A 13,986-nucleotide genomic window follows, 5' to 3' on the forward strand; every position below is an offset into this window, starting at 1 on the left:
AAATTAACCGGCACTGCTTGTTTCAAAAATAGAGGCATTTATTGTGTGCGGTTTACAGAGATGAGGTCAGTTCTGCTGATGCATCACATTCAAGAGGAAATAAACAAATAAAACTGCATGGATATGTAAACAGTGAGTGTGACTGGGTGACCAGGACACCGTGCCAAATGTTGAGAAAATGCTCCACATTAATAGGCATCCAAAACCTCTGTTTTTGAACAGCTGTGAAAAAAGGCAGTGGAAGCTGTCCCATGGCTCTCCTGCAGGTAAACATATTACACCCAAGGTGGAAAATTAAAAGTGACCAGCTACAGTTTGGGCAGAATATGATAGAAACTCTCATAAATAACTAACTGATTAAAGCGATGGAAGATGATTCTCAGAGTGTTTTGTGACAACTTTTAATGTCACCCGAGTGTTTTATTATCACTCTGTTAATTTAAGCCATTTCTCTCATTTTACCACATTTTGTAATGTGTCAGTGTTTATAACTTATGTGAAGTACCTTGTAACGCTGTTTGCACCAGCTGACAGAACGAACAGTTCAACAATTTCAATGCTACAGTGAAAAAAACGAGAATGTAGTAAATTATGAACAATATCGTATATAAAAATGTTAGCTTGTTTTTACACTTATTGTTTTTACTTGGCTACAAATGTCACATTCACGTGAAATAACTTTGTCCTTCACATACCACATGCCTCTCGGCATTAGCAACGTTTCATTTGTTGGAATATGGCCACCGTAACCAAGACGTGGGGCAATTCTTCTATGGCCCAGAAATAAAGTACTTGGTTAAAAAAACATTATATACAAAGAGGTAATAATGGAAAATTAAACATTTCGAATCTTTTAAAGTACATTTGGTATTTTTACACTATTTCTAAGTCAGAAACTCAAACTGAACAGAATTATGTGGTAGCCATCCAGTTTCTGCGCAAATAAGGAGACAGAGCCATTTGTGTCACTTCTTCTTCAGTCCACTGAGACGCTGGAAGATAAGATAACAAAAAAAGGCACATGAATGCTTGAAATAAAGGGAGTGAAATTTGTTATGAATAGTGAAAAGATAAGGATAGAAATATACTGAAGGACAGTTGTGGGTCTTATTTTCCTATTTTGGGGGTGATGATTAACAGGAAACATTTAGTCATCACAATGTAACCCAAAGTGAGTTAAACTTCAGGGACATCAGTCAGTCCAGCCGGGAAGCAGAAACCGCTGGTGCCCTGTTCTCTTCACAGATTCAGATTCACCCTGAACACCTGACAGATGTGAAAGACTCTGGGATCTGTCGCATCCACCATATTCAAGAAAATCAGTGTTGAAGCCGTGAATGTGAGTACTACCTAATGTTTACACTGCTTTAATGCAATCATGTGATACCTCAGAGAGAGACTTATAATTGGAGCCCATCAGTGGGGAAAATAACAACAACTTTAATGTGGAGCGTTGCTTTAAGCCATTACACTCCCACTGTTTCAGGGCTGTTGGTTAAATTACAGCATTCTTGCTCAACGTTGAATGAAAACAAACATTTCTGTGTTTTTTTAATAACAGACCCAAAGAGATGGAACAATAGTGCCCAGGTTTTAAAAATCTCACAATTTTTCTTTTGCACAGTACCATCTGAGGTCTCACGTTTTACAACTAAATAGAAGTAGAAACTATCAGTGTTACGATACTTAAATATTATCCGTTTTTCTTGGTTGTGAATGACCATCCAACAAGGCAAAAGCAGAAACCCACCTGCTCTTATCTGAGTATTTTTCACATCTTTGGTACTCACTCTATTGTCCTGAGTGCGTATTTGTGGTTCTTCGTTAGCTCCGCGAGTGCTCTGATTTCAGAGTTCTCGAGCCTGTTGCCCACCAGATGCAGCTCTGTCAGATAGAACGGGTTTAACTTCAGGGCTGAGGTCAGGAACTGAACACTCCTCGAGGTCAGGCCACAGGTCCTCAGTCTGAACAGAAACAGAAATACAGAACAGCTCAGTCTACCCCGACAGTGTGGGTCTGCAAACAAACATGCACATGCATTTACCCGAGCTCGACTCAGGTGCATCATTTGGTTATTAACAAATAACTTGGGCGAGTATTTTGTGTTCAAACATTAACAGGACATGTTTGTTATCACTTCTGTCATTTGAGCAACAACTGCATAAATTCAAGGGCAAATCAAAAAATTTGTTACTCTTTATCTCATGGAGACGGTGACACACAGTCTCTCCAGTGCACGTCTTTTGAGTTAAGAGGAGCTGCAAATTCTATTTGACTTATATTTCAACTTGTCAACATGTTTTGTTATAAATACAGATCTGAACATCTGGGTGCATTACTGGGCTCACAGTCGACTGTGCTACAAAAACACTAACTTAGCAGCACATATGTGTGGAAGTATTTAAGGTCTCGCCCATTTGTGGAGAGTGGAGTGGGCTAATATCATCTGAAGGTTAAAGCCACAAAGAGACGAAAAAAAAATCATTTGAGGAAAAAAAGTACAAATTTATAAAAGAACTATGCAAAATTTCAAGAGGGAAACTTTCATTAGTCGAGGAACAAAATTGCTTCACTTTACACCAAGGGTGGGGAACTCCAGGCCTCAAGGGCTGGTGTCCTGCAGGTTTTAGATATCACCTTGGGTCAACACACCTGACTCAAATGATTCCCAGGCCTCCGGAGAACTTCAAGACAGGTTGAGGAGGTAATTTAGCCATTTAAATCAGCTGTGTTGGACACATCTAAAACCTGCAGGACACCGGCCCTCGAGGCCTGGAGTTCCCCACCCCTGCTTTACATGGTTAAATGGGTAAAAGATTCACTTATTGCAGGGGTGGGGGAACTCCAGGCCTTGAGGGCCGGTGCGGATGTGAATTCTTTCCAACTTTATCCTGAAGTGTGACAACGAAAAACTGTTCAACTATTTTTTTCCATCATAAATGTTTGTGTTTTTTTATTTTATTTTTGTAACATATTTGTGAGGATTTTTTTAACATATATTTGTAAATTTTAATTTTGTAGACTTTTCACATAAACTGAGAACCTGAATTTTACTTCACTGGTTCTAAGCCAGTCTTTCTCAAACTGTGGGATGCGTACCACTCGTGGTACTTGGGCTCTCTCTGGTGGTATGCGGGAAAACTCCTTTTTTTTTTAAAAGATTAAATAATATACGATTGTGGAGCTATGCAAAGACAACACAAGAGTTCCCGAGGCTCTTCTGGGAGCTGGGGTCAGCCAGAAAACGTCTCCCTGAGCGTGAGTCCTCTATGAAGAGCAGCCTTTCCTTATCGCCAGTGTCACGGCCACTAGAGAGTGCTGGTGGGCTCATTTCCCTGGGCCTTAAAACTGCAAAGGCGGCACTGCGTTGTCACACTGACGGTAAAAAGCACAGCCCTTTTCCGCGGTGCTGCCGTGCCACGATCCCAGCCACCATCGATGTGTCGGAGGCCCCCGGGAGAATCGGTGGGGGCGCTGGAGATGTCGTGGGTGAGTCAGAAACTATCGCCTGGATGCCGAAGCTCCTTGTAGGGTCGTGAAGCCAAAACTCCGGCAGCTTAACCGCCTCAGCAAAAGTTCAAACGTACAGCTCTGTTATCACTTCCAACATAAATGAAGACAGAAAACTAAACAGCAGTGACGTTTGTAGGGTTACTGAAGTCGGGCTAGTCGGGTATATAATGATGTGCTGCGTTGTGGCTAGCTACACAGCTATGGTTAGCACAATATAAACACAGTGAAGCTGGAGGATGAACGCTAACTTTTTTCCACTCGATAAAAGTTAACGTGAGGGTTCCCGATGGTTAGAGACAAATGCAATCACAGGATGCTGTAAACGAACCAAACTTCAGTCAGGAGAACAACTGAGATAATCGTAAGGGTTTAAAAACTGAGCTTTAAAATGAAGAGTGGTAATAAAAACTGAGAGAGGCCGACAGTGATCACTGAGTGTTTTTAGGGGCTTGTTGAGATTAAATATAACAAGATACAAAGCATTAAAACATGTTAAATACACAACAGCCTTAATAAATGCAGAGTAGTTTGGACCTGGAAGCAGGATTCATCAGGTCATTATTTAAAGACTGGATATCCCACCTGCTGTGAATGTTTTATTGCAGTACAGTTGTTATTATTATCACTTGTCACATCCTGTTTATGACAGTTAAATAAATAGCATTCATAAGAAATAAAACTGTCTCGTGTAAACTGTATGTGGTGTTAAATAGGCCTATACTACTGTACTTTAATGTCCGTCATAAGGGTGGCACTTCAACAGCCATATATTTTATGAGGTGGTACTCATTGTGAAAAGTTTGAGAAGCACTGATCTAATGTGCCACTGCAGATACAGCCCATGTATTGACTCGTTTAACTTTATTAGAAAGAGGGTTTTTTTGTTGTTGTTTTTGTAAACATAGTATAAAAGTTTAATAACTTACGACAGTTTCTCAAGTTTGCACTGCGGGCTTTGGAGTCCGATGTAGAGTTTCTTCACTCCCTTATCTTGAAGGTTGTTGTGAGACAGGTCGAGCTCGCTGAGAATGTTCGCCTTTGACATCAGTCCAGAGGCGAGTTCTGCACAGCAGCTGTCAGTCAGACTGCAGTAACTCAGGCTGAAAGGAAGCAAAAAGCTATGTTACAGCAAGCTTTTCTTTCAATCAAACTGAGCCCACGCTGTCATTATGAAGTCTGGTTAAAAAAAAAAAAAAGATTCACTTCAGAGTTTTCAGGTGGCTCAAAGGATTCATTAGGCCGGGTGAAATTTCTTTCACTCCTTTGTCTCCAATGTGGTTCATGCTGAGGTCCAGGTCTATCAGCTCCACCGCCTGCCACTCGCCAACTCCCATCCAGCCATCGGTGAGCTGCGAGATTGAACAGAGGACCTTTGCCAGGTATCGACAACCTGCACCAGTGATTCCACATCGTGAAACACTGAGGAGAAATACCACAAACATGAATAATGTGTTAGGCCAAATATTCATCGATAATAAATGGATTAAAAATAAATCTTTGCCAGGATTTTTAACGTCTCTTTGTTTCAGTCAGTGTGTAATCAGGTCATGCTTACTTGAGTTTTTGGAGACTACACCACGCATACATGCCTTCGCAGATGATTTTAAACCCAGCATCTTTCAAGCTGTTGTTGCTCAAATTGAGTTCTAACAGAGTGCTCGTTTCACTCTTCAGAGCTTCCCCAATACTTTCACAGCTCAGCACGGTGAGGCCGCAGCAGTACAACCTGCCAAAGACACGAAAGACCATATGAGTGAAATCTATCAATTTATGTTGATAAGCAGCAGTTATCCATACATCTGTGGTGACAGACATCTTTCTTTTTTAAATTGGCTTTCTTGCAAAGTATAATGAAGTTACAGTCATAAATATGGGCTAAACATGCAGAGTTTTTGCTTTAATTATTGGCTGTAAATAAAAGATGGAAGCAGAAATGGCAGCCTCATTAGCTACATTATGGTACCATGATATTTTTGGAAGTGACCATATTTGGAGAGGGTGACATGCTAAGTTAGCGGCTAAAGCTTTGTTAACAAAGTGGAATAATAAACCGTATGAGCACAATATATACACTAGTTCCTGCCATATTAATTGTCAGATAATTGTATTAAAAGCTCATAAAAGGCATCAAAACACTGGAGAAATCCAGTTCAGTGACTGCAGTTAGTAGCTACAGTTACATCTGTCAAAGTAGCCACTAAACCTTAGCGGTATAAATTCCTCCAAACTCCAACTGTCCACAGAAGCCAAAAGATATTTTTGTTAGAAGGTTGTAAACATGGTTGTTTCTGCTTTAAAGCGGTTCTTTTTAACATGGTAGTCTATGGGGGCTGACTAGGCGTAAACGATCCGCTTTGGCGCACAAAAAAAGACACAAAAAAAAGAGGGGACTGTGTATAAAAATGGCTTAAATTTCCCTTGAGTTAATGTGATATTTGTGATCAACTCACTAAATCAAGACTAACCACACTTAAAGCCTACATTTATCCCATAAATCAAACGTGTCTATCTATGAACCCAACTTTTATATGCTTTGGTATGTTACTGGAAAAAGGACTTTTTGTAGATTAAGCCATACTTACTCCAACTTTTTTAGATACGATATGTCAAAATTGTTAAATATCTCATTGGCCCCCTCGTCTCCAATCCAATTGATGCTTAGATCCAACACACTGAGAAAAGGAGGGTTTATCAGCAGAGCTGAGCCCAGATCATAGCAGCCAGCCTCTTTAATGTCACACTGTGACAACCTATGAGTAAGAAATACAGACGATAAATACACAACATAATTTCATCTGTGAGGAATGGTTTTATCAGTGTCATTTTAATATTGTATGTGCACAGCTGTGAGTAAAAGGTGCAGCATTTACACTATCACTCCTTAAAGTATTCGAACTGCTTGATTTCTTTTGGGGTTTTTTCCTCAGTAACATATTATTAATGTTTTAAAAATGTTAATATCAAGATAAACATACAACATAAATACACAGGTATCCAGATCCATACAACCCTTTTAATTTATTTACATTTTTATTTTATTTAAAGATGCCACAAATTTAGCTTTACAATAATACAAATCGGTCTTTTACACCCAATAACTGAAACTAAAAGTAAAAACACTGATTTGGAATTTTTTGCAAAATTTGTTGAAATTTAAAACCTGGCCTGACTGATGTGCAGATGATCTCGGGGACTGACGACGGACGGATCGAAGAGCTCAGCAAACACAGTTTTTACCTCATTTCCTCATTAATTCATGATTCAACAGTCTGATGATGAGATTGTTTCTGTCTGTTGGTGTGATTTGAATTAGAGCGTATTGTGATGCTCATTTATGTCGTCAATTTTTTGTCTCACTGGGCGTGTTTGTCAGCGAGACCTATGACCTGCACTATGAAGCAAATTCAACGTATCCTGGATAGCTTCCATTATTTGGCTTCACTTATCCTAACATCATAAATCAGGCTAAGCAAATACATGAATGTGGTTATCAGCTCACTTAGGCAACTCAGGGTTATCAGTGTAGGTAAGGTCATGTTCACATGAAAGAGCCAAAGATCTGGTAGCATCAATGGTGTTAATGGACAGGTAAATCAGCTGCCAGGCAGAAACAGTAAGACAGGTAGTGTCGTTCTTTCAGCTGCAGTCCTGGTGGCATTTAACAGCCTGAGACGTGGTAAAGAATAAATAGAAAAAACCCAGAAATAAAACGGTAAGTCTTCTTCGCCTCCATGTAAACTGTACCAATGCTCATCAGGGAGAGACAAACACTTTAGATCCTATTAATCTTTGAGTTGATTGCTCACTAGGTGGTGATCTCTTATGTGGAACATAACCCATTATACCATAGCTTCTCCCCCCCAATTCCTTTTTCACTGTGGAGTATTTGTGATTTTTCCTGACTTATAAGTGGTCTGTGGGGACAGAGTAACTATCGGCTTTATGAATGATGAAGTATTTGAGGGTTTACTTTATGCAAAAGAAAAAAAACAACTTTTTTTGAGAATGTCATTGGGGTTTAAAATTAATCAACAAAATTAAGTCAGAAAAGCGTTAGGGGGTCTTGATAGAGAAACAACGCTTTACCATCTGAACACTTACTTTAATGTCTGCAGCCGGCAACTAGAACTTCCCAAACCATGCGACAGCAGCTTCAGCCCCCGATCTCCTATTCCATTGCTGCTAAGATCCAGCTCTTGCAGTATTTGGTGTTGCATCAGGCATTGGCTCAAATACTGACAGGTCTCTGCGGTCAGTCCACAGCCTTGCAGCCGAAGTATTTTCAGCCTGCAAGTCATACTGTTCAGGCCCTCTGCAAGTTCCTGGACTCCACTGGTGCTGAAGCTGTTGTACCCCAGATCCAGCTCCCTCAGGAATGACTCCTTTGAGCTTAAGACTGCTGCCAACGCTGGGCAGCTCTTGTCAGTCAGGTTGGAGAATTTCAGCCTGCAAAGAGGTAGAAGTTAATGACATCTGGCAAAGAGGGAAATATTGTATGTCCAGGCAAATGTTTAAGTAAGTAGACAATGAAATAATTTTGCAGTTACAGCTCTGTGCACAATCACAGTGGGTTTTAAATCGAACCCCTGACACACTGACTTACAGCTTTAATTCAAGGGGTTTAACAAAAGTCCTGCATTACCTGAAGGAACACAGTTTTGTCATATGATGTGAGATAAAACATTTCAGTTCATTTAAATGTACGAATATGTGTGTAGCATCTGTACATACTGCCCTGTGATTGTGAACACTGCCTCTCGCCCTATAACAGCTTGGATCCAGCCTGGATAAGTGGTTAAGAAAATAGGCGTATGGATAAAATTCAGTGAATGCAGTAAGTACAAACTTACATGGCTTTCCTGGATTTGAAAATAGCTGGAATATTCTTGATGAGTTTGTCATCACATCTCACTGACACCTCCATCTCAAAAGTCTCTCGAATCCCTTCAAAAGCTCTGATCCTCTGCATCAAGTCTCTCCAGTGCATCAGTGAGAACCCTGGGATCTGAGAAACGCCATACCTCTGAAAGAACCTAACCTCCTCCTGCAACGCCTGACTGTCGTACTCCCGCAGGCAGTGAAACAGGATGACGGTGCTGTAGGACGATATCTTGCTCAGGATCTTCTTCTTGACATAGCCAAAGAGCAAATCTTTGGGTGGCAACAGCATGCGCTCCTTAATGAGGCCAAACATGAAACGAAGTAGGAGATCAGAGACTCCCTCATTATTCTCCAGCACTTCATCCACTTGATGCTGAATACAGGAGCTTAAATTCATTTTTTGAGCTTTGATGTCCTCCAGTTTGTAAGACGCAGCCAGGAACTCTTGAACACTCAAGTGGCCAAAGCGAAACACAGTGGTACCGTTCAGTCCCGTCTCCGTTCTCAAAACAAGCGGGAATGTTTCTACGAAAGATAAAGCTTCCTCGACACTTATCCCATTTCCTGAAAGGTCATCCTCATACATGACGTTCTGCACTCCCATCCGAAGCAGCGCCACCTTCTTCAGCTTGGTAAAGATAGGCAAGTGTTTAGCTTCCAGCGCACCGAAACCCAGATTGTAAATCTCAGTTAGACTCAAGGGATGCAATTTAAAACCCTTTTGCCCTTTTACGTGATCCTTTAAAGCACTTGCCATAATGGTGCAGATTGGAGGTATCTGACACAGGGAGTCCAGGCTCCTCAATATTCTCACGTGATTGATGGCTTTGTTGACAAGATCATCATCACCGATGACCATTCGGAAGTGCTGCTCCTTCTCTTCATCGCTGAATCCCCGCAGCTCCGTTTTTTTCAGCAAATAAAAGGGAGGTATTTGATACTCGTCTGAAATTCGAGACGTTACCCATATATGAGCTCTTGGGAGTAAATTTCCCCTGATTAGGTTAGTGACAAGACTGTCTACAGTTGATGCTTCAGAAACATCACTCACAGCTGGACAGTCAAAGTTGAGCTGGATTTGAAACTCGTCTAGTCCATCGAGAATGAACCACACCCCGTCTTCATTTAGGACAGATGCATCAAGCTCCTTCAGTTCAGGGTAAAATGTCTGGAGAAGCTCAATCAGGCTCAGTCTATCTTTCAGCAGATTCAATTCCCAGAAGGTGAGAGGAAACAGGAAGCTGATGCTGTGGTACCCCTTGTCCTTGGCCCAATCAAGAGCACAGCTCTGCACCATTGTGGTTTTTCCGACTCCGCTCACTCCTATAGTGATGACTGTTCTATTTCTGTTATGTTGACATTTGCACGATAAAAGGTCTGCAAGTGGAGCGTCTGGAAAAAAGAAGCTCCTATCCAGGCGTCTGTACTCATGCTGGAAGAATTCAGGCTCTGTGTAGTTGTACCTGATGTCCTGATAGCAGAGCCTCGAAGGAAGTATTGAGCTTTTGGAAAAGGCTTCATCCAGGCTCTCATATTTGCTCCTCAGCGCAGCTTTGAGACAGGTTTGGAGAGCCATAACAATGGCAGATGCTCCTGAAAAGATGAAAAGTCAGTGAGAAACATTTTACTGCAAAGTCAGTCCACAAAAACTCAGTCAGTGTCTCCCACCTGAAGGTTAAAAACACAGAAGGTTAAAAACACATTTAGGCCATAAAAACCCAACCAAATCAATTTTACACTCAATGCCAGTGCCACAATCACATTTTTGATCAGAATGCTTTTTTTATTACCAGCCTGAGCATCAATAAGTGGGATACGTCATGCTTTCAATAACAAAACAGGCCCAGTTTAATGTTTGTAACAAAGACTAACCAAGAGGAACAATCATTGTGACCCTGGTCTTTAGAAATTGAATGATCCAATGTTGAGGACACAGACAGCTGGAGACATGGCGCAGAGCAGTCATTCCTGTTTCACTCTGAAGTCGCTGCACAGGTGCTCTGTTGTAATCTACAGCTTCTACACACAAGGCTGCACAGTCACACAACATTTGCAGGCATGTGGATGTCTGTGAAGAACCTTGTGCACGCTGTCAAATGATAAAGTTTACTTCATTTGGACAGTCAGATTCATCTCTCCAGGTTGAGATGAAGGAAGCTAAACTTTATTTTTTAATTTAACACCACATGAGACTAAAACTCTTGGACTGCCATTCAGCTTTTAGTATTGAGGAATCTCTTTGGATGGCAATCAGCTGATTGAAATTCACCTCAAGTACTAAAGACAGTTCACGTAGTCAAAACCTTTGGTACCCTGAATGTTTGATGTGTGCTCTGATAATTCACCTGATACATTTTTAAACAGAACATTTTGGGTAAACTTTCAGGAGTCATATCACCATGTGGGACAGGTGGCTCCAAACAAGGTAGATCATACTAAACGTCTCCCCTCTACCTGGATTTTCATACCAGACTTATCTTCTAGCCTCTAGCCTTCTTCAGTGCCAATGAAATTTTTCTACTATGACTATATTTTTACATTATGTAGCTTTAAAATCGAGAACCAATTAGGTGTTCAGATGTTCTCTACAACAGTTTAATATATCCCCTTAGACTTAGTGTTGGTTTTATAAATAATTGTAGAGAGCAAAAACTGTTACATTTAGAGTTTTTGTTGTTGACAAAGATTAAATGTATTTTTCAGGCCTTGATATGTGCATTTCCCTGTACTTATGAAGTCACGGGGACTGAAAAAGGCAGGTAGGTGACCAGTTTCAACTTCTATCAACTTTAGAGCTTGTAAGATATTGATAGGTAGAATGCAAAATGTTCACCTAAAACATTTGTCCCCTTTATGTGGAAACAAATGGTTTAATAAGATGCTAAGATTTACACTTAATACACCAGAGGGACAGCTCAGAGAGGATTCTTGTGAGGAAGGACATACAGGAGGTTGGTGAGACAAAGAAAGAAGCTAGGCATGAGGTGATGGGGGCAGATAACCCCCTGTGGCGACCTCTAAAGGGAGCAGTAAAAGAAGAAGAAAGAAAAATATCATAATTTAAGCATCGGAGATGCTGTTTCACAGAGCACTATTTGGAGTTTAGTGTGATAACTGCAGGCTTAACTGCATATCAACACTCATGTGAAAAACACGGAAAAACAAGCTGAAGTGAAATCATATAAACATTTCAAAGTAAAAACAGTAACGGGGCCAATACATCGTTGGAATCGGTGTTTCAGATGAAGATATGTTGTATGGCTCGCACTTTCTCGTGTTTTTTTGTTGCATTTTGTTCTGCTTGCTAAAAATAAATTCATTTTTTAGAAGTTACTCTCACTCAGCAGCAAATCAAACGCTTATTTTACCTGTTGCCTGATAATTATTTACTGTATTATTGATCTGCATATCAACAGTCACTGTAAATACCCGTGTAGCATTGCGCATGCTCAGTGATATAAGTTCTTGTTTTGGAAGTGCCCTCAATGTAGCGCGAATAGCTGAAAAGTTAAAAAAACAAAACAAAACAAAAAAACAATAAGGAAACCTAACCATCGTTTGAACACATAGAAATGAACTTTAACTAAAATCGACCCCCTAGGGGGAAAAAAAACACCATCAGCTGCTTTAACCCAGAATGAGAAATCGAAAGTAAAAACACCGGTGTTTGGCAAAAACCTCATCCAGCTGAACTGCAAGACGGGACTGTTGACTCAGCTTCATCTTGCATTATACTGACTCGTTCGTTTACGTATTAATTTACGTATTAACAAGCGAGCCAAACTCACCGAAGAAGCTACAGCACCTTTCTTTTCCACGAAGAGGAGATTGCGGCGTTCACGGCAGCATTGTGCGCAGAAGAAAACGACAAGAAAAAAAATACTTTCACTTTCTTAGGACCCGCCACAGCTGAGGAGCACGAATGGGCGTGAACCACAAAGCTGATATAATCTGAGAACGACCGCTCTCGGGACTCCTGGGTTTTTAGGGGGCGCTAGCTAGCTACTCCAACGCGTTTGCTCAAAACAACATACATCTCCCGAGTTAAAGATCTTTATTCTGGTTTTCACTTCATTTCACACAGAAGTGGCCATAACATTATACATAACCACTTTTACATCTTTATCGATTTTAACTACCTCAAAATACCCTTCTGTGAGTGTTCTGTGCAAGCTGAGCAACTTTCCCAGCATCCGCCATTTTGACTCCTGGCATGAAGCCAGCAGCAACGGGGACTTTAAATCAAGCGGTCTCCTGATGGACTCGCCTTCAACCACCACAACCAGCTCTTCTACAAACTTGCACCCTTCTGTTGTTGTTTAATAACCAATTCTAACAGCTGCCTGGCGTTTGTAAACGTATGCCCCGACGTAAAGCCTTAACAGCCAGGGTTAGGGTTAACCCTAACAACCCTAACCCGGAATACTAGTGTTTTATGGGGAAAAACAAGAAGGGAAATAAATAAGGAAATAAATGCATTTTTTAAATTCGTTAAAATGATCGCTGCTGTATTCCCGAAACCACTTCCGCCTTTTTTATTTCAATGTTTATTTATTTTTATTCTTTGTACAATCACATCCACATGCTCTCCCACACTGGCTCTGACATCTACCAACCCTCAGAGATACAGGACCTCTCTTACATTTCGTCGTGGATTCCAGACACCTGGGCCCTGTTTCAGGAAGCCGGTTTAGTGGAAAAACTGAGTAAGTATACCCTGAGTTAACGAAAACTCTGGGTTTTCGGTTTCACAAAGCGAGTTCAGCTGCAGCCTGAGTGAGTCACTATGACGACACACGCCGTGAAGCTAACCTGCCCCCTAGCAGGTTTACTACAACTAACCCTGACTGTCTCCGCCCCTTTGTCGGAAACCTGACAGTAGGAAGTCTCAGACATGGCGTGTCCCTTCCTTGAAGAGCCGGTAGATATCGAAGCCCAAATTCTCCGCAGAGCTCTCCGCCGGGAGAGAGTGATTCGAGCGCGTCTGGACATTTTATCATTACCTGATGATTTCCTGTGCGAACGTTACCGTTTCTCAGCACAATCTATAAGTTATTTGGATCACATCCTCAGGCCATATATTACGCATGTGACACATCGCGGACATGCTCTCAGTTCTGTACATATTATTTGTATTGCACTTCGTTTTTTTGCAAACGGGAGCTTTCTGTATAATATTGGTGACGCTGAGCACGTTTCCAAGGCTACCGTCTGTCGGGCAGTCAGGAATGTTACAGTTGCACTGAAACGTCTCCTGCACTCGTCTGTGGTGTTCCCCGGTCACAGACCCACAAGATTCATCAAAGAGGGATTCCACAAAATTGCAGGTATCAGGATGAACAAAACTTAATTTATGGTGTGGTGATACTTGGACTACTACTTAAATTTTACATTTATTTTCAGGGTTCCCAGGCGTGATTGGCTGTATAGATGGCACTCACATTCCAGTCATTGCTCCTTTAGTAAATGAAGGAGACTATGTGAACAGGAAGTCTTTCCACAGCATTAATGTACAGGTACATAGTTCCCTGTAGCATTTCAAACTAACAAATTATTTCATTATAGTAATGGATGCTAATTTGTGTTCTCTGC

At 41.1% G+C, this 13,986-nt stretch overlaps 1 protein-coding gene across 3 annotated transcripts; it reads right to left on the minus strand.

Moving 5' to 3' along the window:
- Positions 1–23: 23 nt before the first annotated feature.
- Positions 24–12,609, minus strand: LOC146708527 (NACHT, LRR and PYD domains-containing protein 3-like). Of its 3 annotated transcripts, none has more exons than XM_085460476.1 (9): positions 12,534–12,609; positions 8,364–9,987; positions 7,615–7,959; positions 6,096–6,263; positions 5,069–5,239; positions 4,717–4,932; positions 4,440–4,613; positions 1,791–1,964; positions 24–992 (listed from the first exon to the last, which is right to left on the minus strand). In XM_085460476.1, exons 2-9 carry the CDS (start codon positions 9,968–9,970, stop codon positions 977–979), a joined length of 2,871 nt encoding a protein of 956 aa, XP_085316602.1. In that variant the 5' UTR covers positions 9,971–9,987; positions 12,534–12,609; the 3' UTR covers positions 24–976. The 3 variants fall into 3 exon arrangements, with proteins under 3 accessions (XP_085316602.1, XP_085316601.1, XP_085316603.1); XM_085460475.1 differs by lacking the exon at positions 12,534–12,609 and adding an exon at positions 12,183–12,485; XM_085460477.1 differs by lacking the exons at positions 6,096–6,263; positions 12,534–12,609 and adding an exon at positions 12,183–12,486.
- Between the last annotated feature and the right edge of the window lie 1,377 nt (positions 12,610–13,986).

This window comes from Copadichromis virginalis, linkage group LG6 (genome assembly GCF_057382275.1).
Source record: "Copadichromis virginalis isolate Kocher_CV1m ecotype Utaka linkage group LG6, C_Virginalis_male_GT1.1, whole genome shotgun sequence".
Classification (NCBI taxonomy): Eukaryota; Metazoa; Chordata; class Actinopteri; order Cichliformes; family Cichlidae; genus Copadichromis; species Copadichromis virginalis.

Excerpts from the sequence above, each read along its gene's own strand:
- LOC146708527 (XM_085460476.1), bottom strand. The coding sequence starts at position 9,970 with ATGGCTCTCCAAACCTGTCTCAAAGCTGCGCTGAGGAGCAAATATGAG. Across the intron at positions 5,240-6,095 it reads TCGTATCTAAAAAAGTTGGA|GTTGTACTGCTGCGGCCTCA; the intron begins GTAAGTATGGCT and ends TGTCTTTGGCAG. Across the intron at positions 4,614-4,716 it reads AGCCACCTGAAAACTCTGAA|CCTGAGTTACTGCAGTCTGA; the intron begins GTGAATCTTTTT and ends GCTTCCTTTCAG.